Raw genomic sequence first — 24,685 nt, forward strand, 5'->3', positions numbered from 1 at the left:
GCCTTCTAGAGGGCGGGGGTCTAGGGGACACGTGGGCCCACGAGTTCCTTCCTGGAGAGTAAGCCTGCTGAGCTCAGGCAGGGTGACTCCAGCCACCGGTGGGGTGCAGGGCCCCTCAAGACGGAGAGTGTCACGGGAGAGTAGTCCTGAGCTAGGAGGGGGGCAAGGGCCTGCAGGGGAGGGGAGGGGAGGGTCTGGGGCCACAGCAGTGTCCCTTCTGGGCCTAGACTGGTGTTGGGCCAGTGCCGTGGACCCGGAGTGGGTCTGGGAACTTAGGAGTGCGCGGGCGCGGGAGCCAACAGGAGTCTGCGAGCCTTTGTGCTTTGACCAGGGCCAGTTTATTGCCGTCTGTTCGCCAGGGTGTGGTGCCCGGGTGCCCCCTCGCCAGGGTGAGCCCTGTCGGCAGGCAGGTGGGGTGCCCCCCTTCGCTTCCCTCTGCATGCTGTGACCTGTGTCTCTCCCCGACCCTCTGCTCGGGGGCCCGGCCTCCCCAGGAGCCCCTTCTGGACAGCCTTCCGTGCTGCTCTGCCCCCGGTCTTAGTCCCAGCAGGACTGGAGGCTGTGCACGAGCAGTGGGCATGGCAGGCAGCGCCCTGTGTGGCCCCGGAGGCCAGCCAGTCCCGTGCAGCCTGCTGGGGCCCGTCGGGGTCTGCAGGACCCCCGCCCGCACCCCCTTTCTCTCCGGCGGCCCGGGTGAGCCACCTCCGAGGGCTCTCGGAGGCCACGGCTGTGCCTCGGAAGGGGCTGCGGGGCCCAGCGTGTCGGGCGGTTTTGTGGATGGAGCTCTAGTCTCCACAGCGCTGGCGGCAGCACGCACAGCTGCTGAACACTTGCACCGTGAGCACCAGCTGCTGCCCCCACGCCGCAGGGTCCGTGCAGGGCAGCACGAGCTCCGCCTCGTAGGAGCTGACAGGGCGGCAGCAGCTGCAGGTGGTGGCTACTTGCATGGTGTCCATGTCGAAGCTGCAGAGGAGCGGTGGGGGGAGCATGCGTCAGGGCAGCCGCCTCAGCGTGCCCCTCCCCGGCCCGTGGGGAGGTGGGCGCCAGGGTCCCAGCCTGGGCCTGCAGGGAGGGGCTGGCTCCCGTTTCTGAGCTCCCCCGCTCCAGCAGGTGTGGCGCAGACAGGTGTGTGTGGGGGGGCCGGGGTGCCCTGACGGGGAGGCACACTGCTGGAGCTGGGAGCTCTCGGCGGGTCTTCCCTAGCTTCTATGAGAAGAGTCTCTGTCAGGCAGGGTGGGGCCGATGGCTCACCTGGCCGAGGAGGCGCACACACCCTCGCAGCGGGTCACCGTGATGTTGGCCGTGCACCCCTGGAAAGTGACTTCTTCCTCCGACTCCTTCACGCTGCAGGCCCCTGGGCGTGGAGAGGCGGGCGTCAGGCAGCAGCCCCGGGGCGTGGCCTCTGGGGGCTCCGCACCTGCCCCCTCGAGAGCAGGAGCTGACATACCTGGCCCTAGGGCGTGGGTTTTGAACCCCTTGTTGTGCGGCACAGTGGGTGGTGCTGGCTCTGCCGAGGGAAGGCTGCCAGCTGCCTGACTGCTTAGATGATCTGAACGGGGCCATGTGGGCACCTGCCCACAGTGGTGTCTCCCCTGGGCCCCCACCCTGGGCCCCAGGCCTTCTCCCCTCGTCTGAGCCCCACCGAGGTCAGACCTCACAGCTTTGCATAGAAACAAAGCCTGACGTTAATTCTCTCTCTTTTTTTTTTTTTACTGAAACCTGGCTGCCTTGGGAGTCCCTCAAGGTCGAGGGTTTCTCAGAGGGTGAGGCAGATTCCAGCCCTGGCCCTGGTGGAGCCCTGCTCAGCCCCGGCCTCCCTCGCCACCTTCCTCCCTGGCCCAGCACCGACCTGTGGACGGAGGTGTCTCTGGTCTGCCTGTCTCAGTACCTGTGAGAGGGATGGGGTAGATGTCAGTGCACCCACGGGGGCAGATGGTGTCGCTGAGCTCCCTGCAGCGGTCTGTGCTACTGGGGCCGGGCGGGGTGTGGACCCGGCTGTGAGCTCTGTCCTGCATCCATCCCAGTGGGCAGGCCTGGGCGCCCGTCAGGGAACTGCCAGTGTGGCACTCGAGTGAAAAGGGAAGACTGGGCGGCGTCTCTCGCCTGCCCACCTGCCCCCTCGCGAGGCCTCCCTGTGGCTTCAAGCCCTGCCTGCCTTGCTTTTCCACTGGAGGTGAGGTGAGAGGCTTGGTGGGGACAGAGCTTGGGATGCGTCCTGTGGCTCCCATTGCCCCAGTCCTCTTCCACTTGACCTCCTGCTCCTGCTCCCACCCCGCATTCTGGTTTCCTCCTCGACAGGCAGCCTGTCCGCAGTGCTCGTCCCGCAAGAGCACAGGCTGCCTCAGTGCCACCACCCGCAGTGGTGGGAGTCCCCGCTGCAGGAGGCCGGGGACGCAGGCCACGCCAGGGGGAGGCACCCTGGAGGGCAGGGGGCTCGGGCGGGGCTCGAGCGGGGCTCGGGCAGGAAGGCAGAGCAGAGCTGGAGGCACCTGCAGCACTGAGGCCTGGGCGGCACTGACCCTGCAGCACGGGCACCCCAGCCCCTAGCTCCAGTCCAGCCCCTGGCAGGCACCTGAAGTGAGGGGTGTGTGTGCTTTCTGTAACCTGGGCGAGGATGGCCAGGCTGGAGTTTACTGACCTAGCCGAGAAAGGCTGAGGAGAGGCCCAGAGGACGTGTGAGCAGCCCACAGCAAAGGACAGGGTGGAGAGGCAGGGGGAGGTGTGGCCCTGTCCTCCTAGACACCCCCAGGACACGGCTGAGGCACCAGAGCCCGGAGACCTGGGGTGGCATGCCAGGGGCTGGCCCGGGGCTGCGGCTGCGGCTCCAGCTGGTTGAGCGTGACCCCAAGTCTGCTCGTTGTCCTGTGCTGCCTGACCATCCCTAGGCAGGGCGAGCGAGAGCTTTAGGGGGAAGAGAGACACACTTGCTGTGAGAGCTGGACCAGCCTCTGTGGGTGTGGGCAAGGCGTGATGGGGCGCAGCAGAGGTTAGGGGAGAGGCAGCACCCATAGGGTCATCAGGAGGTGTGAGGGGAAAAGAAAACGTGGGGGTCCAGTGGGAGTGACCCAGAGTGTTGTCCAGAGCGCAGAGAAGAGGCTGAAGTGTGCCCGTGGGTCATGAGGTGGCTGCAGAGATGTCACTCACCTGCAGAGCTGGGAAGAGATGTAGCAAAGGTGGAGATGGACTGGCTCTCTGTGGACACAGACCCGGCGGTGGGGAGGAAGGAGCTTTCGTGTGCAGTGATGGAGCTGGCCAGGAACACGGTAGTCTGCAGCCTGGTGGTACTCGGCTGTCTGGTGGTGAGGTTGGTGGCTGGAGAACTTGGGACGGCTGTCACGCCCAGCGTAGAAGACAGGAGGCCGTGGGTGGGGGTTTGGGTGGTGAGAGAGGTGGCCTGTGCGGTGGTGGACTGAGAGGACGGGACGGAGGAGGTGGGGCTGCTGACTGTGGTCCGGGGTGTAGACAGGATGACGGTACTAACAGTGGGGGCAGGGGACAGCGTCGGAGCTGATGGAGGTGAGAGGGAGGGCCTGATGGGTGTGGAGGCGGCGGGGGAAGGGGGGCTGGTCAGCAGGGATGCTGTCTGTGACTCGGTCAGAGGTGCAGAGGGCGAGGGACGGTGTGGAGCTGAGCTGACACTTGGGATGCTGTGTGAAGTGGAGACTGCAGAAGGGGAGGGGGAAGATGATATCAAAGGAGAGGTGTTCGAGGACCCGTGAGGAGGAGGAGAGGAAGCAGTGGGCGAGGAGGAGGGGGTCGAGACAGTGGAAGAAGGGGGGTAATGGGGCAGAGTCGACACGGAAACAGAAGTGGTTAGAGGACTTCGGCTTGGGTTCAGAGAAGCCGGAGAAGATGATGGAGAGGGGAAGCTAGAGCTTTGTGCTGGCACCGTGCTGACCGGGCTCTGGGCCTGAGTGGTCCCTGTTGTGGTCTTTGTGAGTGGCAGGGTTGTGGGTGTGGTGCTCCCTGTTGTTGTTGTCGACAGTGAGGACATGGATGTGGGTGCCGTGGATGTGACCAGGATGTGTGTCAATGGCGTTGGGGTGCCAGTAGGCTTTGTGGTGGAGTAGGTAGCATGGGACTCAGTTGGGGTGATGACTCGGTGAGAGGTGGAAGTCACAGATGTTGACACGTGGACGGGAAGGGTCTCTGGATGTGATGGGGTGGAATGGGTGGTGGTGGGCCGGAAGGATGTTCCTGCTGGCAGAGCTGTTGTGTGAGAGGTGGTATGGACAGAAACGGTGGCACGGGAGTGAGTGGTGAATGGCATGTGTGGCCTAGTGGGGGCGGCTGTTGTAGTGCGTGTCATGGGTGTCCCAGTGCCTCTACTGGTGGATGTATGGGAGATAGTGCTGAGTGCTGGAGAAGTGGTCACAGGGAGGATGGCTGAAGTAGAGTGTGATATTGGGGCTGTGAAGTTCACTGTGCTGACCGAGTTTTGGGCTTGAGTGGTACCTGTGGTGGTCTTTGTCAGTGGTGGGACTGTGGGTGTGGTAGTCTTTGTCAGTGGTGTGTCTGTGGGTGTGGTGATCCCTGTGGTGGTATTTGTCACTGGTGTGGCTGTGGTGGTTTCTGTTGTAGTCTCTGTCAGTGGTGTGACTGTGCGTGTGGAGGTTTCTGTGCTGGTCTCTGTCAGAGGTATGACTGTGGGTGTGGTGGTTTTTCTGGTGGTCTCTGTCAGTGGTGGGGCTGTGTGTGTGGTGGTCTCTGTGGTGGTGGTTGTCAGTGGTGTGGCTGTGGTGGTCTCTGTCAGTGGTGGGGCTGTGGATATGGTAGTCTCTCTGGTTGTCTCTGTCAGTGGAGTGGCTGTGACTGTGGTGGATTCTGTTGTAGTCTTTGTCAGTGGTGTGACTGTGCGTCTGGTGGTCCCTGTGGTGGTGGTTGTCAGTGGTGTGACTGTGGATGTATGGGTCTCTGTCAGTGGTGTGGCTGTGGGTGTGGTAGTCTCTCTGATTGTCTCTGTCACTGGAGTGGCTGTGACTGTGGTGGTTTCTGTTGTAGCCTTTGTCAGTGGTGTGGCTATGGGTGTAGTGGTTTTTGTAGTGGTCTCTGTCAGTGGTGGGGCTGTGGGTATGGTGGTCTCTGTCAGTGGTGTGACTGTGGGTGTGGTGGTCTCTGTGATGGTGGTTGTCAGTGGTGTGGCTGTGGTGGCCTCTGTCAGTGGTGGGGCTGTGTGTGTGGTGGTCTCTGTCAGTATTGGGGCTGTGGATATGGTAGTCTCTCTGATTGTCTCTGTCAGTGGAGTGGCTGTGACTGTGGTGATTTCTGTTGTAGCCTTTGTCAGTGGTGTGGCTGTGGGTGTGGTGGTGGTTGTCAGTGATGGGGCTGTGGGTGTGGTGGTGGTTGTCAGTGGTGTGACTGTGGGTGTGGTGGTCTCTGTCAGTGGCGTGGCTCTGGGTGTGGTGGTCCCTGTGGTGGTGGTTGTCGGTGTGACTGTGCCTGTGGTGGTCTCTGTCAGTGGTGGGGCTGTGGGTGTGGTGGTCTCTGTGGTGGTGGTTGTCAGTGGTGTGGCTGTGGTGGTCTCTGTCAGTGGTGGGGCTGTGCGTGTGGTGGTCTCTGTCAGTGGTGGGGCTGTGGGGGTGGTGGTGTCTGTCGGTGGTGGGGTTGTGCGTGTGGTGGTCTCCGTCAGTATTGGGGCTGTGGATATGGTAGTCTCTCTGGTTGTCTCTGTCAGTGGAGAGGCTGTGACTGTGGTGGTTTCTGTTGTAGTCTTTGTCAGTGGTGTGACTGTGCGTGCGGCGGTTTCTGTGGTGGTTTCTGTCAGTGGTGTGACTGTGGGTGTGGTGGTCTCTGTCAGTGGTATGACTGTGGGTGTGGTGGTTTTTTTGGTGGTCTCTGTCAGTGGTGGGGCTGTGGGTGTGGTGGTCTCTGTGATGGTGGTGGTCAGTGGTGTGGCTGTGGTGGTCTCTGTGAGTGGTGGAGCTATGGGTGTGGTGGTCTCCGTGGTGGTGGTTGTCAGTGGTGTGGCTGTGGTGGTCTCTGTCAGTGGTGGGGCTGTGCGTGTGGTGGTCTCTGTCAGTATTGGGGCTGTGGATATGGTAGTCTCTCTGGTTGTCTCTGTCAGTGGAGTGGCTGTGACTGTGGTGGTTTCTGCTGTAGTCTTTGTCAGTGGTGTGACTGTGCGTGTGGCGGTTTCTGTGGTGGTCTCTGTCAGTGGTATGACTGTGGGTGTAGTGGTTTTTCTGGGGGTCTCTGTCAGTGGCGTGGCTCTGGGTGTGGTGGTCCCTGTGGTGGTGGTTGTCAGTGGTGTGGCTGTGGTGGTCTCTGTCAGTGGTGGGGCTGTGGGTGTGGTGGTCGTCAGTGGTGTGGCTGTGGTGGTCTCTGTCAGTTGTGGGGCTGTGGGTGTGGTGGTCTCTGTGGTGGTGGTTGTCAGTGGTGTGGCTGTGATCTCTGTCAGTGGTGGGGCTGTGGGTGTGGTGGTCTCTGTGGTGGTGGTTGTCAGTGGTGTGGCTGTGGTGGTCTCTGTCAGTAGTGGGGCAGTGGGTGTGGTGGTCTCTGTGCTGGTGATGGTCAGTGGTGTGGCTGTGGTGGTCTCTGTCAGTGGTGGGGCTGTGGGTGTGGTGGTCTCTGTGGTGGTGGTTGTCAGTGGTGTGGCTGTGGTGGTCTCTGTCAGTAGTGGGGCTGTGGGTGTGGTGGTCTCTGTGGTGGAGGTTGTCAGTGGTGTGGCTGTGGTGGTCTCTGTCAGTGGTGGGGCTGTGCGTGTGGTGGTCTCTGTCAGTATTGGGGCTGTGGATATGGTAGTCTCTTTGATTGTCTCTGTCAGTGGAGTGGCTGTGACTGTGGTGGTTTCTGTTGTAGCCTTTGTCAGTGGTATGGCTGTGGGTGTGGTGGTGGTTGTCAGTGATGGGGCTGTGGGTGTGGTGGTGGTTGTCAGTGGTGTGACTGTGGGTGTGGTGGTCTCTGTCAGTGGCGTGGCTCTGGGTGTGGTGGTCCCTGTGGTGGTGGTTGTCAGTGGTGTGACTGTGCCTGTGGTGGTCTCTGTCAGTGGTGGGGCTGTGGGTGTGGTGGTCTCTGTGGTGGTGGTTGTCAGTGGTGTGGCTGTGGTGGTCTCTGTCAGTGGTGGGGCTGTGGGTGTGGTGGTCTCTGTGGTGGTGGTTGTCAGTGGTGTGGCTGTGGAGGTCTCTGTCAGTGGTGGGGCTGTGCGTGTGGTGGTCTCTGTCAGTGGTGGGGCTGTGGGTGTGGTGGTCTCTGTCAGTGGCGGGGCTGTGAGGGTGGTGGTGTCTGTCGGTGGTGGGGCTGTGCGTGTGGTGGTCTCCGTCAGTATTGGGGCTGTGGATATGGTAGTCTCTCTGGTTGTCTCTGTCAGTGGAGTGGCTGTGACTGTGGTGGTTTCTGTTGTAGTCTTTGTCAGTGGTGTGACTGTGCGTGTGGCGGTTTCTGTGGTGGTCTCTGTCAGTGGTGTGACTGTGGGTGTGGTGGTCTCTGTCAGTGGTATGACTGTGGGTGTAGTGGTTTTTCTTGCTCTGTGTGGTTCCTGTCTGGTGTCAGTGGTGTGGCTGTGGTGGTCTCTGTCAGTGGTGGGGCTGTGGGTATGGTGGTCCCTGTGGTGGTGGTTGTCAGTGGTGTGGCTGTGGTGGTCGCTGTCAGTGGTGGGGCTGTGGGTGTGGTGGTCCCTGTGGTGGTGGTTGTCAGTGGTGTGGCTGTGGTGGTCTCTGTCAGTGGTGGGGCTGTGGGTGTGGTAGTCTCTCTGGTTGTCTCTGTCAGTGGAGTGGCTGTGACTGTGGTGCTTTCTGTTGTAGTCTTTGTCAGTGGTGTGACTGTGCGTGTGGCGGTTTCTGTGGTGGTTTCTGTCAGTGGTGTGACTGTGGGTGTGGTGGTCTTTGTCAGTGGTGTGGCTGTGGGTGTAGTGGTTTTTGTAGTGGTCTCTGTCAGTGGTGGGGCTGTGTGTGTGGTGGTCTCTGTGGTGATGGTTGTCAGTGGTGTGGCTGCGGTGGTCTCTGTCGGTGGTGGGGCTGTGTGTGTGGTGGTCTCTGTCAGAATTGGGGCTGTGGATATGGTAGTCTCTCTGGTTGTCTCTGTCAGTGGAGTGGCTGTGACTATGGTAAATTCTGTTGTAGTCCTTGTCAGTGGTGTGACTGTGCGTGTGGCGGTTTCTGTGGGGGTGGTTGTCAGTGATGTGGCTGTGGTGGTCTCTGTCAGTGGTGGGGCTGTGGGTGTGGTGGTCTCTGTGGTGGTGGTTGTCAGTGATGTGGCTCTGGTGGTCTCTGTCAGTGGTGGGGCTGTGGGTGTGGTGGTCCCTGTGGTGGTGGTTGTCGGTGGTGTGGCTGTGGTGGTCTTTGTCAATGGTGTGGCTGTGGTGGTCTTTGTCAGTGGTGTGGCTGTGGTGGTCTTTGTCAGTGGTGTGGCTGTGGGTGTGGTAGTCTCTCTGATTGTCTCTGTCAGTGGAGTTGCTGTGACTGTGGTGCTTTCTGTTGTAGTCTTTGTCAGTGGTGTGGCTGTGGGTGTAGTGGTTTTTGTAGTGGTCTCTGTCAGTGGTGTGACTGTGGGTGTGGTGGTCTCTGTCAGTGGCATGGCTCTGGGTGTGGTGGTCTCTGTGGTGGTGGTTGTCAGTGGTGTGGCTGTCGTGGTCTCTGTCGGTGGTGGGGCTGTGCGTGAGGTGGTCTCTGTCAGTGGTGGGGCTGTGCGTGTGGTGGTCTCCGTCTGTATTGGGGTTATGGATATGGTAGTCTCTCTGGTTGTCTCTGTCAGTGGAGTGGCTGTGACTGTGGTGGTTTCTGTTGTAGTCTTTGTCAGTGGTGTGACTGTGCGTGTGGCGGTTTCTGTGGTGGTCTCTGTCAGTGGTGTGACTGTGGGTGTGGTGGTCTCTGTCCGTGGTATGACTGTGGCTGTAGTGGTTTTTCTGGGGGTCTCTGTCAGTGGCGTGGCTCTGGGTGTGGTGGTCCCTGTGGTGGTGGTTGTCAGTGGTGTGACTGTGCCTGTGGTGGTATCTGTCAGTGGTGGGGCTGTGGGTGTGGTGGTCTCTGTCAGTGGTGGGGCTGTGGGTGTGGTGGTCTCTGTCAGTGGTGGGGCTGGGGGGTGGTCTGCTGGTCTGTGGGTGTGGTGGTCTCTGTCAGTGGTGGGGCTGTGCGTGTGGTGGTCTCTGTCAGTGGTGGGGCTGTGCGTGTGGTGGTCTCTGTCAGTGGTGGGGCTGTGGGTGTGGTGGTCTCTGTCAGTGGTGGGGCTGTGGGTGTGGTGGTCTCTGTCAGTGGTGGGGCTGTGGGTGTGGTAGTCTCTCTGGTTGTCTCTGTCAGTGGAGTGGCTGTGACTGTGGTGCTTTCTGTTGTAGTCTTTGTCAGTGGTGTGACTGTGCGTGTGGCGGTTTCTGTGGTGGTTTCTGTCAGTGGTGTGACTGTGGGTGTGGTGGTCTTTGTCAGTGGTGTGGCTGTGGGTGTAGTGGTTTTTGTAGTGGTCTCTGTCAGTGGTGGGGCTGTGTGTGTGGTGGTCTCTGTGGTGGTGGTTGTCAGTGGTGTGGCTGCGGTGGTCTCTGTCGGTGGTGGGGCTGTGTGTGTGGTGGTCTCTGTCAGTATTGGGGCTGTTGATATGGTAGTCTCTCTGGTTGTCTCTGTCAGTGGAGTGGCTGTGACTGTGGTGCTTTCTGTTGTAGTCTTTGTCAGTGGTGTGACTGTGCGTGTGGCGGTTTCTGTGGTGGTCTCTGTCAGTGGTGTGACTGTGGGCGTAGTGGTTTTTCTGGTGGTCTCTGTCAGTGGCGTGGCTCTGGGTGTGGTAGTCCCTTTGGTGGTGGTTGTCAGTGGTGTGGCTGTGGTGGTCTCTGTCTGTGGTGGGGCTGTGGGTGTGGTGGTCTCTGTGGTGGTGGTTGTCAGTGGTGTGGCTGCGGTGGTCTCTGTCGGTGGTGGGGCTGTGTGTGTGGTGGTCTCTGTCAGAATTGGGGCTGTGGATATGGTAGTCTCTCTGGTTGTCTCTGTCAGTGGAGTGGCTGTGACTATGGTGGATTCTGTTGTAGTCCTTGTCAGTGGTGTGACTGTGCGTGTGGCAGTTTCTGTGGTGGTGGTTGTCAGTGGTGTGGCTGTGGTGGTCTCTGTCAGTGGTGGGGCTGTGGGTGTGGTGGTCTCTGTGCTGGTGGTGGTCAGTGGTGTGGCTGTGGTGGTCTCTGTCAGTGGTGGGGCTGTGGGTGTGGGGGTCTCTGTGGTGTTGGTTGTCAGTGATGTGGCTCTGGTGGTCTCTGTCAGTGGTGGGGCTGTGGGTGTGGTGGTCCCTGTGGTGGTGGTTGTCAGTGGTGTGGCTGTCGTGGTCTCTGTCAGTGGTGGGGCTGTGGGTGTGGTGGTCCCTGTGGTGGTGGTTGTCAGTGGTGTGGCTGTGGTGGTCTTTGTCAATGGTGTGGCTGTGGTGGTCTTTGTCAGTGGTGTGGCTGTGGGTGTGGTAGTCTCTCTGATTGTCTCTGTCAGTGGAGTTGCTGTGACTGTGGTGCTTTCTGTTGTAGTCTTTGTCAGTGGTGTGGCTGTGGGTGTAGTGGTTTTTGTAGTGGTCTCTGTCAGTGGTGTGACTGTGGGTGTGGTGGTCTCTGTCAGTGGTGGGGCTGTGGGTGTGGTAGTCTCTCTGGTTGTCTCTGTCAGTGGAGTGGCTGTGACTGTGGTGCTTTCTGTTGTAGTCTTTGTCAGTGGTGTGACTGTGCGTGTGGCGGTTTCTGTGGTGGTTTCTGTCAGTGGTGTGACTGTGGGTGTGGTGGTCTTTGTCAGTGGTGTGGCTGTGGGTGTAGTGGTTTTTGTAGTGGTCTCTGTCAGTGGTGGGGCTGTGTGTGTGGTGGTCTCTGTGGTGGTGGTTGTCAGTGGTGTGGCTGCGGTGGTCTCTGTCGGTGGTGGGGCTGTGTGTGTGGTGGTCTCTGTCAGTATTGGGGCTGTTGATATGGTAGTCTCTCTGGTTGTCTCTGTCAGTGGAGTGGCTGTGACTGTGGTGCTTTCTGTTGTAGTCTTTGTCAGTGGTGTGACTGTGCGTGTGGCGGTTTCTGTGGTGGTCTCTGTCAGTGGTGTGACTGTGGGCGTAGTGGTTTTTCTGGTGGTCTCTGTCAGTGGCGTGGCTCTGGGTGTGGTAGTCCCTTTGGTGGTGGTTGTCAGTGGTGTGGCTGTGGTGGTCTCTGTCTGTGGTGGGCTGTGGGTGTGGTGGTCTCTGTGGTGGTGGTTGTCAGTGGTGTGGCTGCGGTGGTCTCTGTCGGTGGTGGGGCTGTGTGTGTGGTGGTCTCTGTCAGAATTGGGGCTGTGGATATGGTAGTCTCTCTGGTTGTCTCTGTCAGTGGAGTGGCTGTGGACTATGGTGGATTCTGTTGTAGTCCTTGTCAGTGGTGTGACTGTGCGTGTGGGCGGTTTCTGTGGTGGTGGGTTGTCAGTGGTGGTGGCCTGTGGTGGTCTCTGTCAGTGGTGGGGGGCGGGGGGTGGGTGCTCTGTGCGGTGGTGGGTCAGTGGTGTGGCTGTGGTGGTCCTCTGTCAGTGGTGGGGCTGTGGGTGGTGGGTCTCTAGTGGTGTTGGTTGTCGTGATGGTGGCTCTGGTGTGGTCTCTGTCAGTGGTGGGGCTGTGGGTGTGGTGGGTCCTCTGGTGGTGTGGTTTGTCAGTGATGTGGCTGCTGGTGGTCTCTGTCAGTGGTGGGGGCTGTGTGGGGTGTGGTTGGTCCCTGTGTGTGGGTGGTGGTTCGTCAGTGGGTGTGGCTGTGGTGGTCTTCTGTCAGTGGTGGGCTGTGGTGGTGGTCCTGTGGTGGGTGGTTGTCAGTGGTGTGGGCTCTGGTGTGGTCTTTTGTCATTGGTGGTGGCTGTGGTGTGGTCTTTGTCAGTGGTTTGGGCTTGTGGGTGTGGTGCGTCTTTCTGATTGGTCTCTGTCAGTGGAGTTGCTTGTGATCTGTGGTTGGTTGCTTTCGTGTTGGTAGTCTTCTCTGTCAGTGGTGTGGCTGTGGGGTGTAGTGGGTTTTTGTAGTGGTCTCTGTCAGTGGGTGTGGACTCTGTGGGTGTGGTGGTCCTCTGGTCAGTGGGCATGGCTCTGGGTTGTGGTGGTCTCTGTGGTGGTGGTTGTCAGTGGTGGGTGGCCTGGTCGTGGTCTCTGTCGGTGGTGGGTGGGGGCTGTGGCGTGTGGTTTGGTCCTCTATCAGTATTGGGGCTGGTGGGGTATGGGTGGTCTCTGTGTAGTGGCGGGGTCTGTGGGTGGTGGTGGGTGTCTCGTCGTGGTGGGGCTGTGGTGTGTGTTGTGGTCTCCTGTCAGTATTGGGTGGCTGTTGATATGGTAGTGCTCTGGTTGTCTCTGTCAGTGGAGTGGCTGTGACTGTGGTGCTTCTGTTGGTAGTCGTTTGGTCATGGTGGTGATCTTGTGCAGTGGTGGCGGTTTCTGTGGTGGTCCCTGTCAGTGGTGTGACTGTGGGCGTAGTGGTTTTTCTGGTGGTCTCTGTCAGTGGCGTGGCTCTGGTGGGTGTGGTGGTGGTTGTCCGTGGTGTGGTGTGGTTTGTCAGTGGCTGGTTGGTGGCCTGTGGTGGTCTCTGTCAGTGGTGGTGGCTGTGTGGCTGTGGTGGTCTGTCTGGTGTCTCTGTGGGTGGTTGTCTAGTGGTGTGGCTGTGGTGGTCTCTGTCAGTGGTGGGGGCTGTGGGTGTGGTAGGTCTCTCTGGTTGTCTCTGTCAGTGGAGTGGCTGTGACTGTGGTGCTTTCTTTGTAGTCTTTGTCAGTGGGTGTGACTGTGCGTGTGCGGTTTCTGTGGTGGTCTCTGTCAGTGGTGTGACTGTGGGTGTGGTGGTCTCTGTCAGTGGTGTGGCTCTGGGTGTAGTGGTTTTTGTAGTGGTCTCTGTCGGTGGTGGGGCTGTGGGTGTGGTGGTCTCTGTGGTGGTGGTTGTCAGTGGTGTGGCTGTGGTGGTGTCTGTCGGTGGTGGGGCTGTGTGTGTGGTGGTCTCTGTCAGTATTGGGGTTGTGGATATGGTAGTCTCTCTGGTTGTCTCTGTCAGTGGAGTGGCTGTGACTGTGGTGGATTCTGTTGTAGTCCTTGTCAGTGGTGTGACTGTGTGTGTGGCAGTTTCTGTGGTGGTCTCTGTCAGTGGTGTGACTGTGGGTGTGGTGGTATCTATTGTGGTCTTTGTTAGTGGTGTGGCTGTGGATGTATGGGTCTCTGTCAGTGGTGGGGCTGTGGGTGTGGTGGTCTCTGTCAGGGGTGGGGCTATGGGTGGGGCTGTGGCTGTGGCTGTGGCTGTGGCTGTGGCTGTGGCTGTGGTGGCCGTGGGTGGAGCTGCTGTCTGGGCTGTGGTGGGGACAGGGAGGGGAAGGGTGGTGCTGGAGTGGGCTGTGGGTGTGGCAGTGGAGGGGGGCGCCCGCGTGCTGGGGCTGGCACTGCTCTGGACCCCTGCGGTGGGCGCGGTTGGCCGCAGGCCAGTGTGTGCCGTGCTGGGTCCTGTGGTGCCCTCTGGCGGTTGTGAGGGCTCTGTGCGCACTGTCTCCTCGCTGGAGGGGGTTTCGGGGCTCCATCGGTGTGTTGAGGATGCTGTTGGAAGCAGGGGCGTCATTTCACTCCCTCCCCCTCGCTGCCCATGCTCTGAGGTCGCCCACGCCTTCCACACTGGCCTCCGCACCTGTGACTCTGGTGTACCTGCTGGGGTGTCCAGCAGCTTTCTGGGTAACTCTGGTTCCTCTCCCAGCCCCCTGTCCCTGCATTGTCTGTGGGCCCTTGTTGCATCCTGAATGTCTGCGGTGGGTTTTGGGGTCCCTCCCTAGCAGTCCTACTCTCAGGGTGGGCTCTGCCCTGGTCTTAGACAAGTGCTTCCTCTTCCCCCTTGCTCTCAGGGGAATGGGAAGTTGGTGGCCCTGCCCCCAAGCTGGGGCCTGTGCTTGGCTCAGGGGCCTTTTCGATCCGTGGCACCCTGAGGCCTGTGGATCCCTCTGTGAAGGTGGCCGTGGGGGAAGGCTGCTTGGGTCCAGTGGTCTGGGAGATGTGCGGAGAGGAGCGTAATGAGCTGGGCGGGCTGCCCCACCTTAGGCCCATGGTCACAGGGCCCCCCAAGGCCACTCTCTTCCCCGTGGCCCAGAGGCTCAGGCTGGGTGCTGGGGCTGCCCCATGGAGGCCCCTCTGCAGGGACAGGCGGCAGGGCGTGCTTACTTGTGGGGTGCTCTGTGGCGGTCCCTGGCGTTGCCAGGCTTGGCGAGGCTGCTGTCGTGTGCGCCGTGGCCCGAGCTGTGGACTGCGTGGCGGTGCTGAAGGAGGGCCCCGTGGGCCGCGTGGTGGCCCAGGTCACGGGAGGGCCTGTGGCTGTGGACCTCTGAGTGACCGTGGGGGCCAGTGCGGATGTGGCCCGGGTGGTGACAGCAGAGGTGCTCTGAGGTGACCCTGCAGGGACGGTGCCTGGTGTCCCCTTCAGCCCCACCCACACGCCCCCAGGTGCTTCCTCGCCCCCCGCCGGGCTGCTGCCTGGGCCTTACCCTCCGAGGAGACCGCTGGTTGTGTCCGGGTGGTTGGGGCTGTCCCTGCCTGTGTGGATGAAGAGGCTGTGGCTGAGAGGCTAGGCGTCTGCGTGGGGGCCGTGGGTGTTGTTGGGGAGCCGAGCCCAGTGCTGGGGGTCAGCGTGGTGCTGGCTGTGGCCGGCGTAGTTTCTGTGGCAGGCGAGCCTGCGGGGGACACGCGTGCTGCTGTTGTGGGGTCGGCAGCTGCCCCCGCATGCCCTTGGGGAGGAACCCTCTTCCCTGCTGGGCCCCCGAGCCCCCTGGGCTGGGCAGGAGGCCCCGCGGTGCTCAGTGGCTGGGCGTTGGGGCCTGCCTGCCCTTCCGCCTGACTCCTTCCCCCAGGGCCGGCCCAGGTGCACCTGCCCCCCACACCTGCATGCCCGGCTGCTGCCCCGGAGGACAGACACAGGCCAGCCGCCTGCGCTGTCCCACGGAGTAGAGCCAGGAGAGCCCGGGGAAGAGGCTGCGTCACCGCAACCCCTCGTATGTGTGCAATCACCTGTTGGAGCCGGCGTGGTGGGCAGCAGCCCTGCAAGAGGTGGGCCAGTCAGGAGCGCTGCCCCCTGCTCCCCCACCCCCCACCCAGGGAGGCCCTGCAAAGCCTTTGGCTGTGTCCCCAGGGCCTGAGTCAGGAACCCCGGGGGTTGGAGCTGCCGCGGAAGTGTCGGGACCCCTGCTCCCCATCCTTCCCCCACCCCCCACGTCGGCATGGATGGGCCTGGCGGGAACTGGTGGGGCCGGCCGGATGCTGCCCCAGGGTCGCTGCAGCTGATGGTCAGTACCCCCCAGCTGCCTGTTGCTGAACCCAGAGGAGGTCCCTGCCCTGCACCCACACTCCTCAGCAGGCCTGGGTATGCCCTGCGACCAGAGGCTGGGAGAGTGGATGTTTGGTGCGGGGAGGCAAGGGCTGACCCTTTTCCCTGTGTGTCTGGCTGTGTCCCAGGGAGCAGCAGGGGGCACAGGGGCTCGCCGGGAGCTCTGTGAGGGGTGGGGGCTTGTGGGCAGTGGGATGGGCTTACTGCATGGCACGCACGTCCCCTTGTCGTGATCAAAGTACTCGTCCTGGGAGCAGTTGTAGCAGCCTGAGAGGAGCACACAGAGAATGACCAGACCTCAGTGCCTGAGCCGGAAGCCCCTCTTCCCCTGGTCTCGGCCCTCCCGGAGGGCCTGTCAGGCTCCCCGCCATTCCGCTCCCCCGTCCCGCCTGTCAGTGGCCCTGATGCTGCAGGCTGCCCTCCTCCCGTCTCTCCCACGCCCGGACCTTCGATGTTGTCCGGGACGCGCTGTGGCCACGCGGGACAGAGGCACGGCTGGTAGTGCCATGTGCAGTTGGCCTGCTGGGTGTACTGGAACTCGCTGCCCAGCTGCATGTGCGTGTTGTAGAAGTCACAGTACACGGCTGGGGGGAGGGCTCCATCAGTGGCAGAGCCGGGCTCAGGGTCCCCCGGGCTCAGGGTCTTCCCCACCCCGGGCTCAGGGTCCCCGCGACCCTGGGCTCAGGGTCCCTCAGGGCTCAGGGTCCCCCGGGCTCAGGGTTCCCCGGGCTCAGGGTCCCCCCCACCCTGGGCTCAGGGTCCCCCGGGCTCAGGGTCCCCGCGACCCTGGGCTCAGGGTCCCTCAGGGCTCAGGGTCCCCCGGGCTCAGGGTTCCCCGGGCTCAGGGTCCCCCGGGCTCAGGGTCTTCCCCACCCCGGGCTCAGGGTCCCCGCGACCCTGGGCTCAGGGTCCCTCAGGGCTCAGGGTCCCCCGGGCTCAGGGTTCCCCACGCTCAGGGTCCCCCCCACCCTGGGCTCAGGGTCCCTCAGGGCTCAGGGTCCCCCCCACTCCGGGTTCAGGGTCCCCCAGGCTCAGGGTTCCCCCACCCCGGGCTCAGGGTCCCCTGGGCTCAGGGTCCCCCAGGCTCAAGGTCCCCCCCACCCCGGGCTCAGGGTCCCTCAGGGCTCAGGGTTCCCCCCGGCTCAGGGTCCCTCAGGGCTCAGGGTCCCTCCGCAAGGCCTCCCTGGGCATGGCCTGCTGCCCATCCTGGAGAAGCGCCGGCAGCCTGGCAGCTCAGCCACGGCCCCGCAGAGGCTGGAGGGCGAGAGCAGGACTTACGGCAGAAGTCGGGGGACCGCCAGTCCACACACACGCCCTTGTCCACGCAGGCCTTGGCGTAGGCGGCCACAGCGTCACATAGGCACTCGCAGTCCCCCCCAGTGTCGCACGCACACGTGTCCTGCACGCAGGCCTCGTAGTAGGGCAGGCGGTAGACCTGTGGGCGCCCCTCGGGGTCAGGCGGGGGCTGGGCTTGCCCCGCCGATCCGCCTCGACCTCCTGGCGCTGGCGGGGCGGGCGGGGCAGGTGGGGCAGGGCGGGGCGGGGCCTACTGGGGCGGGGCGGGGCCCGCTGGGGCGGGGCGGGGCCCACTGGGGCGGGGCCGGGCCCAGGCCCACTGGGGCGGGGCGCGGCGGGGCGGGGCGGGACCCGGCCCGGCCCACCTGGCCGTGGCAGGCGGCGAAGGTCTGGCTGTTGATGATGCTGCACTTGCGCTCGGCCCAGGAGCGGCGGAAGGCGTTGAGGCTACAGGGGTCCAGCGCGAAGGTGGTGTCGCCGCACAGCGGGCTCTCCTTCCAGGAGTTCACGAACTCCAGCTCGCTGGACGCTAAGTACTTGCTGCGTGTCTGGAAGTCGTCCTTCATATTCCCATTGTAGTTGCCACACAGGCCGCAGAGGGGATCCTGCGGGGGCTGGTGTCAGGTGCCGGCGGGCCGGGCTCCCCACGACCCCGGGCCGCAGGGCGGGCAGCGGTACCTGGGAGGCGCGGGCGACCTTGATGAAGACGGCCATGTGCTTGTTCCAGGTGAGAGTCAGGTTGTACGCGCTGCCGATGGTGACGTCCAGCACCAGGTGCAGGGAGCCAGCCTTGACCCGGAAGTGCACGCCAGGGTCCTCCCCGCTCACCGTGTAGTTGGCGTCTGCCAGCACGATGGACAGGCCCTGGGGGGCGCAGCTGTCACCGGCTGCCTGGCCCTGGGCAGCAGCTTAGTGCTGTGGGGCTCCCCCTCCCGGCCCGAGCTCTCCTGGCCTGGGGGCTTGCTGTCTAGAGCCTTCTTGGGAGAAGGTCCCAGGGCACCCTGGAATCTGCTGAGGGCTAAGGATCAGGCTTGGGGGAGACCCCTCCCCACTGCACTGTTGTCCAGTTCTGGGGGACACTGCTGGCATGGTGTGGACGTGGAGGTCAGGGGCAGAGGGCGGCAAGGATCCTGAGTGGCTAGGCTCTGGGGCTCCGGGGCGGTTGGGGAGGCCACCCGCTTGCTCACCCCCAGGAGGATCTTTATGGCCCGTGAGCAGGTGGCGCCTGACTTTGCACACACGACGTTCTCTGTCAGAATCTTGAAGGTGGGCTGCGAGTCACTGGCATTGCAGCCGTCCTGTGGGGAAGGGGTGTTGAGAAGCCAGACCCGTGGCCCCCGCCCCACGTTGACCCTCTGGCCTGGCGCGCACTCACCGTGACCAGGATGTACTCGCAGTTGCCGTCGAACACGAAGCGCTGCCCGTCAAAGGTGACCACGTGGCCCTCCCCATAGAGGCTGCAGGTGGACGGGCAGTGGGCGCTCTGCTGGCAGGACCACGTCCCGTTCGAGCAGGTGCTGTGGGAGGAGCAGGGTGTCCTGGAGTTCGAGGGACGACCTGGGCACATGCGCCCCACAGGACCCTTGACCCTTTGGGCTGGGGTGCGGGGGCTCCTGCCCGCCCCAAGCACTTGAGAACAGTTGGGCCCCCAGGGTCTGCGGGCGGGGCTGCAGCTCACCAGCTCTTACAGTCAGTGTGGAGCTCAGCACCCCGGGGGTAGGAGATGCCCGCAAACTCGCATGGGCATTCCTCGGGGGGCACGCACTGCCCACTGGCGTTCTCGTAGAGCCCCTTGGCACAGACACAGCCGGGCTCACACTTCGTGGGCACCTGCGGGAGGAGGGTCAGTGGCCCGTGGAGGGTGGCCCCGCTTGCTGCTGCTACAGCCCTGGGCCCTTCTGAGACCCCCCCACTGCATTCTTCCCAGACCCCTCCCTGCGTGCACCCTGCTCTGGGCCTTTCTCTTATCAAAGCTAGGGACGCCCTAGGGGCGTCACGGCTGGGCTGCTCTGGCCCCTTCCCAAGCACCAGGGCCCTCAGTCCTCAGGGAGCCCAAAGAGGAGCACGCTCGGCGGCCAGGCTGTCGGTCACTCATCATGGGATGGGTGGGATGGAGCATGGCCTGCCGTCGCTGAAGGGCCTGTGGGAATCCTCTCATGGACGAAGAAGCTGCGGGACGTCCACTGTGGGAACGTCCACCCCAGGGCATCCCTGGCTTCCTTAGGCAGTGGGGTCTGCTCTACCAAGGAGCGCCCTTGCCCCTCGTTCCCCCCAGCCTTACGCAGGGGGTGCCAGTGGCCAGCATCTGACAGGTGGGGGCGCAGGCCGCCCCAAACTTGTCCTCCGAGGACTGACTGCAGGACTGGAAGGTCTTCGGCGCTGAGCAGGTCGCTGCAGAGACCAGGGGCCCGGGGTGAGGTGGGCACAGAGGAGCTGAAGCAGCCAGCCCAGCCCCACCAGCCTTGGCCACAGCCACGTACCCAGAAGCATCTGAGGCCGCGCCCGACAGCTCAGCCGCCCGTTGACGCAGCGGCTGTGGGAGAGAGGCCGGGTGAGCACTGCCTCGGCAGGGCTGCAGGCCGGGCAGCTGCCCTCCGGAGCCCTTGCTCACCAGACGACCCCATTGACCATGGTGGACTGGTCGGCCAGGATGAACCCGTGGCTGTCCAGGAGGCAGGGGCACTGGGCCTTGCGCACACACTCGCTCTTGTGGTTCAGGTAGGTGCCCTCAGGGCAGTTGCAGCCGTCCACCGGCACAGCGCTGGGGTGGCACTCGGCCTCGCGGTCGGTCAGCGACAGGCACGTGTGGTCACAGGCCTGGCTGTCATAGCTGAACGTCTGGTTGCCTGTGCAGGGAATGCCTACGAGCGCCCGGGGGACAGGAGTCAGATCCTGGGGAGGCGCCCTCTGTATCTGCCCCGCAGGCCCCGCCCACCCGCTGTGTCCACTACACAGGCCCCGCCCACTCCGCTGTGCCCCACAGGCCCCGCCCGCTCCACTGTGCCCACCACCCAGGCCCCGCCCACTCTGCTGTGCCCCCCACAGGTCCCACCCACTCCGCTGTGCCCACCACACAGGTCCCGCCCCCACCCCCACCCCCACGCACTGCAGTTGTCCACGCTGTTCCTCCAGCCCTGCAGCAGGACGCCCCGGGAGGCGCATGCGAGCGCGTAGTCGCCGAGGGCGGCGCAGATGTGCGGGAATGTCTCCTCGTAGTTGCAAGCCTGGTACACGCACCTCTGCGGGCACAGTGGCCATGAGCGTCCGCTCGAACCCCGAGAGTCTCCCCTGAGGCCCTTCCATGCCCACGCCCCCACCCACCTTGTAGAAGGGCTTGGGGTCCACGGTGGCATGGCAGTTCTCGAACACTGTGCCCTTCTGCACCAGCACCGCGCAGTGGGTCTCCGCACACACCTCTGGGGGGGCAGGCCGGCGTGGATGAGCTGCCCGCTGCGGTCTCCCGCCCACCCCACCCCTCCTGGGCAGCACTCACTGTTGAGCTGGCTCATGGAGCAGGGGTCGGTCTCTCGCTCCAGCGCAGCGGGGCAGTTCCCCGCCCGCCAGGAGTCCACGAAGAGCGAGGCAGTGCCCTCGGTGATGCCCATGCTTGTGGTGAAATCGTCCGTCGTGTCCCCATTGAAGTTGCCGCAGAGCCCTGGGCCGGTGGTGAGGGTGGGTGGCCTGTGCTGCTCCGGTCCTGCCCTGTGCTCCCTGAGGCCCCCTCCTCCCCTAACCACACTGGGAGGGCCAGCTGTGGTGCTGGACGGGCCGGGTCAGCGCCAGGCTCTGCGGGGCCCTCCTCCTCTGGGGTGGTCAGGCTGGGCAGGGAGGGGCATCTGGGCCAGCCCTGGGCAGACTGGGGTGGGACTCACCTCTGGTCTGGCCTCTGAACTGGGGCCCGACAGTGATGTACAGCTGGAACACGGGCCAGAGCTGGATCACGAGCTCCAGCCCAAAGGTGGTGACCATCTGAAGGTGGGTGGATGTCTGCCTGAAGACCGTGATGTTTCCTGAGGGGACAGGAGCCTCAGTGAGTGGTCTGCTTTGGGACTCAGCTCGGTGAGGCCCCGGGTGCCAGGTAGGGCTGGGGACATACGAGTCTTGTATGGCAGCCACTTGGTGTCGCCGTTGTTGGTGACCACCTCATCCTGAGAAATCATGATTTTGTCCTGGGGGAAGGAGGCCCGAGTTACAGGGGGCCGGGAGCAGGGGAAACCCCCACCTCGTGTGGGCCAGGCAGGGTGAAGCAGGAGCTGGGGTGCGTCTGCCTGGGGCCCCAGGTGGGCACAGGTGGGGTGGCCTCACCTGGCTGGATTTGTAGATGACAGCAACTAGGGAGGTCTCCGAGTGTGAATACCCAGACTTGTCGAATGCAGCCATGAGCGAGCCGCCGCCAGGGAGCTGGGGGCTCTGGGGGAGGGTGGCTCGGGTCAGGCCCCAGGGCACTCACGGTGTCCCCCTGCCTGTGGCGGGGCCCCTGGCGGAGGTGTGTCCTACCTGGACAAGGACGTAGGTGCAGGTGCCATGGAAGCGGTAGGGCCTGGCGTCGAACGTGGTGACGAAGGAGCCGCCCTCCAGGGCGCAGCGCCGCGGGCAGGGCCGCTCCTCACACTCCCAGTGGCCCCCCGAGCACCGGCTGTGGGTGACAGGCGTGACCCAGCGTCCCCCCGCATCCCCCCGCTGGCCTGCACGCCCTTTCCCACGACCCGGCACTCACCAGGTCTGGCAGGCGGCTGTTGTGACCTCCCCGGGGGCGTAGACCACCCCACTGAGCATGCAGGGGCACTGGGGCTCGGGAACACAGCTGTGGTTTTTCGAGATGTCGTCCAGAACCGTCCCTGCAGGAGAGGGGCTTCCTGGGGCTGCGGCTGGGGGACCCCTCCCCCACCTGTGGGGGCCTGGGAGAGCCCTGCTCTCGGCCCTCCCCCCTCCCTGGGTGCTGCCCCATGGGCGGCAGGCCCTGCCCGCCACCGCCCTGCTCCCTGCGGGAAGGGACCGGCGCGTGCACAGGGCAGGGAGAGCCTTCGCTGGGGCAAGTCCCAGTGGAGTGCCTGGAGCCTCGGGTCCCGGCTCCCACCCTGGGGTGGGGGGCAGAGGCCCGGCTCTGCTCTGCTAGGGCGTCCTGGGAGGGCGTTGCCCTCACCTTCTGGGCAGAAGCAGCCGAAGGTGCAGAAGCTGGAGCAGCTGTGCCGTGGGTTGGAGCAGGTCCGCACGCAGGCCTCGCCGCACTCCCGGTACACCTGGTTGGCCGGGCACTGGCCCACAGCTGCAGGTCGAGCTGCCCTGTGAGAGGGGCCTGTGGCCCCCGGCCTGACCACCCCTCCACCCGCCCTGGTCCTCTCTCCTTGCTCCCCGGGACTCACAGCAGAGGTCGGGGCCCCGCCAGCTGCTGACGGGCTGGCCGGCCACGCTGCACTGGCGTGAGTATTCAGACAGCGTGGCGCAGCTGCAGTTGGGCCGGCCGGGCTCCGCGCATGCGGCCATGTCCGCCTGGCAGCTCAGCAGGAAGGGCTCCTGGGGCACGGTGCACTCGGGCGCCACCAGGGTCAGCAGCCGCAGGCAAGCCTGGGCCTGGGTACAGGGCCACGCAGGGTCACGGGGGCCAAGGCATGTCCCCCACCACACACGTGCCCTGCAAGGCTGGGGTGTTGCTGGCCTGGGTCCCAGTCAGACCCCGTGGGCCGGCCCCACCCTGGCGATAGGACCCCCACCTCCGACCCTGGGAGCCCAGCCCCGCCGCCTCACACACGTGCTCTGCCTGCAGGAGCCGGGGGCTGGGGATGGCCTCGTAGGCGCAGATCTCGTTGGGGTCGTCCAGCTTCTGGAGGGCGGCGTACTTGTGGGGCTCCAGCAGTTGGCCTGGGGGGGCAGGGTGGGGTCAGCACCCCGGTTGCCGGGCCACATGGGGGGCACCAGCCCTCACCTACCGTCCTCGCTCAGAAACTCGTTGGTCTTCTCGCCGTCAAAGTTCCCGCACAGCCCGCACATCTTGCCCATGTACTTCCTCTCTACCAGTACCTGCAGGGGTGGGCACTGCTGTTGGGTGGGCAGGGAGGGGCACAGGGCCCCGGGGCGCCCCCAGGAGCTACTCACACCCACTCCAGGGGCACAGAGCCCCCTCACAGGGCAGGACCCAGGCCTGCTGGCTTCTCACTGGGGACCCCCGTTCTCATTGGCTTGTCCTCAAGCCCCTTGAAAGCCCCGCCCGGCCCCCAAGCCCTGCTGACGCCCTCACCATGAGATGGGCACCGGGACCCCACATGACCACCAGCTCCATCTCCAGCTGCTTGGCCAGCAGCCGCACGCTCTGTCCGAAGGGTGTGATCTGGAGCCCGTTGCTGGTGTGGGGCAGGCTGACCACCCTGCAAGGCAACTGTGGTCAGCGCCAAGCCCGGGCCCCCAGCGGCCCCTCCCAGCTCTCGGCCTACCCCACGTCCTTGACGGTGATGACTGCGTCCTGCACGGTGACTACAGAGGCCCCCAGCTCCACAATGATCCGGGAGATGTTCCCACCAGGCCCTCGCCGTAGCTGGACGCTGAAGGTGGATGGGGCATCCTTGCAGACGGCCGCAAAGACGTAGTTGCAGGTCCCCGAGAAGTCGTATGTGTAGCCATCAAAGGTAGAGAAGTGGCCTGCCCCCCATGTGGAGCACCGGCCCCTGTTGTCTGGAGCTGCAGAGAGGGTGGGGTCTTAGAGTCCTGTGTCCTCCCAGCTGGCAGAGGGGGTCTGGGGCCCCTCCCAGTCTCCAGGCGCCCCCGGGGGGTGGGTGGGGAAAGAGGCCCACGTCTCCATGCCCACCCAGCTCTGGGCTGGGGTCTGCCTCACGGGAGTGTGGGCCTCTGTCGGGGCTGGGCTCTGGGACGTGAAGCGGCAGCTTAGCCCACGTTCAGCAGGACCCCTGCCCCCTCTGCAGGAGGAGCTCATCTCCCCCGGGGGAGGGGTGGGCTGGGGTCTCCCCTCGCAGACTCCAGGCCACACTCGCCCTATAGCCAGGCTGTGGCCCTGTGCCCTGGGCAGTTCCTCAGAATGGGGGGCTGCCCGTGAGCCTCATCTGGCTGTGGGGGGTCCTTCGCCCTGTGGAGCCGTGGGGGCACCGAGGAGCTGTCCTCCAGACCTGCGAGGACAGGACCCCCCGTCAGCATGCGGCCGCCCACGTCTGGGGCTGAGGTCCCAGTGCTGGTGGGTGGCAGGGTCATCTGAGTGCACCCCGGCGTCCCATCCCTGCCCCCGCCCGCTGTGCCCCCTGCCTCGGGGTGTGTGGGTTCCTGGCTACGCCGACTCCTGAGTCCCAGCGTGGTGGCTGCCCACGTCGTCCCTCTGGGTGGCACCAGGAAGGGGCCCGCCTGACATGGCCGTGGGGTCCCCAGCCGGCCGAAGGGGTGGTGACCCGGCCTCCTCCCCTACAGCCCCCACCACGCGGGTGTGCCCCGGCACCTCTTCTCGGCTCACCACCAGCCCCCACAACGCCCGGAGTCACGTCGGCTGTGCCACCCTGGACGGGCCCTGTGGGGCTGGCACACACGCTGCTCCTGCACACTTGGCGGCCCTTCCTGCACTGCCCGTTCTGGTCGGCCCAGGCCCTGCTCGGAGGCCTCCATCCCGGAGTCCCCAGCCCCCAGACCCCGAGGTCGGAGCCTCTGGTCCAGGAAGGCAGGGCTGGCCTCTCGCCTCCCCCGGGGCCAGCGAGGGGTCAGCACTTAGAGACCCTGTCTCGCCCCCAACCCCACCGTGTCTGCAGTCCGAACCCCCACAGCTCCAAAGCCACGCCCCTTGCCACCCCTGCATCCTACACCCATCCTGGCTGGCTCCTGGCATCTCCCCCGCCCTGGTTCTGGGCCCAGGTCTGAGGGTCCCCAGGGCCTGGAATGGGCCCAGGGAGGTGGTGTTGGCTGGGCAGGGGTCCTGGGTGCTCAGAGCCACCCCTGGTGAGAAAGCTGGTGCCTGGGGGGTGGGGAAGGGTCTTCGTGGGAGGTAAGGGGTGGAATGGGCCCAGGGCTGCCCACTGGCCTTGAGGCCTGCCCCCGGGCTGGGCACCTCTCCTTGGCCCCACACTGAGGTTAGAGGGGCCCTGGGGCTGCCAAGGGGCACAGTGGGGCAGGAGCTAAGGAGGTAGGCTTCCTCCTGGCTCGAGACCGGGCTCTGGGTCAGGCCTGGTGCCTGCGGTCAGCCAACAGGAAGGGCTTCCC

General features: G+C 64.1%; 1 protein-coding gene across 1 annotated transcript; it reads right to left on the reverse strand.

The window, feature by feature from the left end:
- On the reverse strand, nt 316-23,695 carry MUC6 (mucin 6, oligomeric mucus/gel-forming). Its single transcript, XM_018042766.1, has 35 exons — nt 23,614-23,695; nt 22,927-23,170; nt 22,734-22,860; nt 22,426-22,516; nt 22,248-22,357; nt 21,862-22,069; nt 21,642-21,764; nt 21,216-21,336; nt 20,996-21,134; nt 20,804-20,908; nt 20,595-20,667; nt 20,371-20,508; nt 19,992-20,153; nt 19,820-19,914; nt 19,605-19,737; nt 19,110-19,359; nt 18,979-19,031; nt 18,780-18,889; nt 18,177-18,328; nt 17,874-18,015; nt 17,686-17,796; nt 17,177-17,362; nt 16,864-17,103; nt 16,481-16,637; nt 15,649-15,786; nt 15,407-15,469; nt 14,887-14,916; nt 14,367-14,552; nt 13,922-14,274; nt 9,068-11,082; nt 7,463-8,975; nt 3,145-6,274; nt 1,850-1,888; nt 1,252-1,354; nt 316-963 (listed from the first exon to the last, which is right to left on the reverse strand). Exons 1-35 carry the CDS (start codon nt 23,693-23,695, stop codon nt 786-788), a joined length of 11,100 nt encoding a protein of 3,699 aa, XP_017898255.1. The 3' UTR covers nt 316-785.

This window comes from Capra hircus, chromosome 29 (genome assembly GCF_001704415.2).
Source record: "Capra hircus breed San Clemente chromosome 29, ASM170441v1, whole genome shotgun sequence".
Lineage (NCBI taxonomy): Eukaryota > Metazoa > Chordata > Mammalia > Artiodactyla > Bovidae > Capra > Capra hircus.